Raw genomic sequence first — 5,122 nt, 5'->3', positions numbered from 1 at the left:
AGGCAGGACCAGTCCTTGGAGAGGGACGTCATGCTTGGGACAGTGGAGGGACAGCGCAAGAGAGGAAACCCCTCAATGAGATGGATTGATTCAGTGACTGGGGTAATAGGGGTAGGTATGTCAGAGATATTAACATTGGCACAGGATAGAGCAGAGATTAGAGCTCTCAAGTACAGGACAGTTCTACTCTGTCTGAATCCAGACGGCAGTGGGTTTGATTCTGGCTTGTTGGTTCTCATTTGTCTGATGTCATCTTGAATATGCTTGAATATATCTTAAATAGGGCTGCTATGAGTCGCAGGTGACTCGACGGCACATAACACCACTATCTGTGGAAGAAATGGTTTGGAGAAGTTCAGTATCAGCAGTCAAAACCAGACTGGGGCTGACTGTGAGACAATCAATTATTCATGGGTAGTTCAAACTGAAGCTGAAGAAAATTTAAACAAGTCCATGAGACCCAAAATACAAGCTTGAGTCTATCCCATCAGAATTTAAAGATCATATGAGGAGACCCTACAGGACAGTTCTACTCTGTCTGAATCCACTAAATGGTCGTGAGTTTTAGCCTTGTTTGTTCTCATTTGTCTGATACCATCTTGAATGTGCTTGACTATGTATCTTTAAACATGCGTTTAGGTCAACAGGAGGTCCTCTTCATGGTGAAAAGTTTCATTGAGGGCTGTGAGAAAAGATAAAAAGAAAGATAGGTTCAATAATGTATACTGCATTGAAACAGATGAGGGAGAAAACTGTTTAAAAGCGATATGTGATTAGGTATTTTTGTCATGACGAGTCTAGAGGGAAGGCTACATGGTGGAGTGGACCTGGGGGAGGATTTGTAAAACAATGAAAGAATTTTTCTTTTACTTTTCCAAGAGGGTAGTGTACTAGGGGGGAGGGTTGGGAGAGGAGAAAAGAGCAACAATGAATGAATGGAAATTAAAAAATAAATTGTTTTTATGGTTTCTATTCCATTTATTTTTTTCCCTAATTTTTGATAATTTCCTGCTTAGGGTTTTCTATCATCTCATCCGCACACTGCATTTCTTCATGCATTTGTTCATTGAGATATACTTGGGTTGTTTCCAGTTCTTTGCTATTGCAAATAATGCTTCAATAAACATGAATGTGAGCATGTTAAAAAAAAAAAAAAGAAAGAAATTCTGTTTTCTACCAGCAGATCACTTCTTGCAGAAAAAGAACTTTCTTGAGCAAATAAATGGCTGGAATTACTTGGAAGGTTCGGTCAAAACGAAGTACATTCTTCACCTGCCACGCCCAGCGTACACCTAAGTGAGCCCGGTGGTTTATGCAGAAAGACAGAGTCGCGCCCGGCGCGGCGTAGGGACCCAACCATGCGCCTGCGCAGGAGGGATCAAGGGCCGCGCAGGTACGTCGCGCCTTCCCATGCAGCACGTCTTCCCACGCAGCACGCACTCCCCACGCAGCACGTCTTCCCACGCAGCACGTCTTCCCACGCAGCACGTCTTCCCACGCAGCACGCAGTCGCTCGTGCGCAGGCGCAGAGCGCTGGCGTCGTGCGGTGCGACGCTGTGCGGTGCGACGCCGTGCAATGTGCTAGGGGGCGGCCGACAGGCATGGCGGCGGGCGCGGTGTGGGGTCTGCCCGTGGCCGGAGGAGGCGAGAGCAGCGAGAGCGAGGATGACGGCTGGGAGATTGGCTCTCTGGACCGGAGATCTCGGGTACTGCAGGCAGCGCCTCCTGGCCACGCCTGGTGCTGGCGGTCTCTCTTGACTCTCCAAGGAGAGGCCCAAGTGACACGTCTTCCTTTCAACCTTGTTTATCCAAACCATTTTCCAGTGGAAGTAACAGGGATCTGAACCCGGCAAACAGGCAGAATTGCCCTCAGATTTCTTCTTCTTTTTTTAAAAAAATTTTTATTGTATTATTTTTATGTGTACCGTCAAATCAGATCTGACTGGTACAGGAGGAGATTGCCCCCTCCTTCTCCAGCAGAGCATCTGGTGGATTTGAAGCCCTCAGGTTTCTGAACTGTGGTTGGAACCCCTAGTCTGACCTGGTCCATTGCTGAGTTGGTCAATGGGAGGGTGGAGCTGGTGTTTCCTGGCCTCGCTTGGCCAGAGAGGGCGAGGTTAAGTCCCCATGAAGCCCTTCCATGTGGTTTGGACCCATCTTCCCCCAGTTCCTGCAGAAGTCCCCTAAAATGTAAATTCTTTACAAACTTTATATGTTAGAATAATTTTTAAAAAGCCATATGCTTTTAAAATACCGTGAAATCGGATAAATACCTATAACAAGAATTTCTTTGGAACTTTTATTTGTTTTGTAGAAGTTACCAGGACCATTGCCTACTGAAGAAAAGAATGAAATATTTAAGAAAGCATTGGCCACTGGAGATACTCTGTTGGTCCAGGAGCTTTTAGATTCTGGTGAGCGCTAAGGGTCTTAGGTTTGATTCAGCTGACCCCCTTTTTCTCAGTTGAAGAGGGCTCCTTACTTTAATAAATTTGTGTTCTCTTCCTGGCAGAAGCATTTCTCTATCAGGTGTTCCGTATCCATTACTTTTTCCTGACTCAGAATTCGCCTCTGCTTTATTTCTCTTATCTGTGTTCGGGTTTGAAATGTTACCCAGATGACTTTCATCACTTCTTCCACCTTTTCCCCATCAGGCCTGTTTTGACTATTTTAACTTCATAATTCCCATTTTTCTCAGCTTTTGCTTGGCTAAGATGCTATTGTGGAATACCTGGGTAGAACAGAAGAGCATTCTGCTACTGTAATCCTTGATCAAGTTCTGCTAGTTCAAAGGCTTTGCTTCTCTGGAAGTTCAAATTTAACAGTGGTTCTGTAGGAAGATTATGGGCTTATGTTATGACCTACAACCTCACAAACCGATGTAGGATTGCTCTGCGTAGGAATAGACTGGAGAAATTTGAGTTTTGGGTGGTACATACAGCCAAGTACAAGGCTAACTGGAAAGTTGCTGGTTTCGGAAAGTGAATGTTACATGTTGTTAAGTGTCATTGCATCGAATATGACTCATAGTGACCCTATCAACAACAGATCTGAACCCTGGCCTATCTTGTGCCATCCTCATCATCTCTGACATACTTGACAAAAATACTTGCTGTCCATGCCAGCAGTAACTGTGTCATTCCATCTGGTTGAGGGTTTTCCTCTCTTTCGCTGTCCACTCACCTTGCCAAATATGATGCCTCTCTCCAAGAAATAACACCCCCTACCAACATGCTCGGAATTTGTGAGACAAAGCTTTGTCAGCTTTGCCTCCAAGAAACAACTCTGGCTGTTGTTGCTTTTGTTGTTATGTGCCGTCAAGTCGTTTGCAACTCATAGCAACCCTATGTACAAGAGCCCTAAATGCCGTTCTATCCTGTGCCAACATCGCTGTCTCAAACACATTCATTCCCACCACTCCACTCACAGAATCAATCCATTTCTTCGAGGGTCTTCCTCTCCTGCGCCGTCCCTCCACTCTCCCAAACATGATGTCCCTCTCCAAGGACCAGTCCCTTCTTGCCCAAAAGTATGTCAGATGAAGCTTCCGAATCCTTGACTCCAGAGAACATTCTCCAGGACAAACCTGTTTGTTCTCCTAGCAGTCCATGGTATATTCCACACTCCTCCAGCACCACAACTCAAAGGCATCAATTCTCTTTCTAACATCCCTATTCACTGTCCTGCTCTCCGATGTATAGCCCGTAACTGCAAAGACTATAGCCCGGATTAGGCGCACCTTAGTCTCCAGCCTCTGTACTGTACTTTCTCCAAATGGTTGTTACGTAAGACCTGGACGTTTGCTTCAGAAAAGCCAGCCACAGTCTTTAAAACCCTAAGAAATCCCATTCCACTCCAAAATGCATGTGATTGCCATGAGTTAGAATCTACTAGGATTATGTTCTCTTGAGAATTGTTGAGAAAAAAAATTTAAAAGAATCTTGAAAAAGAAGATATTCTTCTAGGAATTGCTACTTTGTTGTTGTTGCTAATGTGTTAGAACACCTGAGAAGGTTCTGCTGAGTTTATAAACACAAGAACATGAGTTTGTAGTTGTAGAGTAAAAAGGTGGGTAAGTCCTGAATACCTAGTATGAATGTAATAGGCATGAAGATGGATAGGATGGAATAGACAGAAATGGGTTTTAAAGGGGGAAAAAAAGATAATTAACTTGGGAGTAGGGGATATGAGTAGATTATGGAGGCTCTAAAAACATTAGTACTTGTTTTGATTGATGTGGGCAGAGATTGAGTTTTCTACTCTCTAAACAAAACCTGGTGCTTAGTAAATAGTCAACCTTTCAATATTTGTTCATAACTTTTAAGAAAGCCACTAATAAATAGATAGGGATAAGACCAGTTACTCTTGTCGTTTTTCCTCCTGCCCCACTCTCAGAAGTGATCTTTCTTGTTTTTATAGTATTGATAAAATGATATCATCCCATGAACAAACAGTATACTCTTCATTTAATGACAGTTTTCATAATCAAATCCTAATTTACCCAAAAGCTTGTTATTTTACCAAACTTCTATGAATAATTTCTGCACAGGGAAAGGTAATTAAGCACTTTTTCAAATATCTGGTACTTGGAGCCATAATGTGTTACCTAGGGATAATATTCTAATTAAAAGAATATTTTAATCCATTTATTTGTTTATGGGCATTTGTGCTTTTCTCATTTTCCTCACTATTGTGAATAGCATTGCTGTGAACATTGTTGTATGTACGTACCTCCATTTGTGTCTCGTTTCTGATTTTCTTGGGATATATTCATAGCAGTGGAATAACTAGGTTAATTGTGTATCCATACAATGGAATTCTATTCACTACTAGAGAATAAAGACTTTATTAACTACTGTATAATGTGGGCGAGTCTAAGAGCATTATTCTGAGTGAAGTACTCAGAAATGTAAGGATGAATACTGTGTAAGATCAATATTGTGAATATAGGAGGTGAACTGAGCAAGGTAGGGATAAATGTTCAAAAGAGAAAGAGGGGAGAAGACTGGGCAGAAAAATCGGAAAGAGGAAAACAGTAGCAGAGGTGGTGGATGGATGTGAGGTTGTGGTTGAGAAAGGTTCAGTGGGAACTTGAAAAGACATGGTGGTAATAGACATACAT

The 5,122-nt window shown here is 42.7% G+C and overlaps 1 protein-coding gene across 1 annotated transcript in view; it reads left to right on the top strand.

Moving 5' to 3' along the window:
• The first annotated feature begins 1,601 nt into the window (after nt 1-1,601).
• The window catches only part of ASZ1 (ankyrin repeat, SAM and basic leucine zipper domain containing 1), a 57,653-nt gene continuing 54,132 nt past the window's right edge, over nt 1,602-5,122 (top strand). Inside the window, exons 1-2 of the mRNA XM_006882696.1 lie at nt 1,602-1,706; nt 2,315-2,414. Coding sequence (XP_006882758.1) covers nt 1,602-1,706; nt 2,315-2,414 — 205 coding nt within the window. The remainder of the gene's footprint in view (nt 1,707-2,314; nt 2,415-5,122) is intronic.

The sequence above is a fragment of the Elephantulus edwardii genome, unplaced genomic scaffold (genome assembly GCF_000299155.1).
Source record: "Elephantulus edwardii isolate Elephantulus edwardi_28Jun2011 unplaced genomic scaffold, EleEdw1.0 scaffold00022, whole genome shotgun sequence".
NCBI classification, from domain to species: Eukaryota; Metazoa; Chordata; class Mammalia; order Macroscelidea; family Macroscelididae; genus Elephantulus; species Elephantulus edwardii.
The sequence above is the reverse complement of the archived record's forward strand: the minus strand, read 5'-3'. Positions and strand labels throughout refer to the sequence as shown.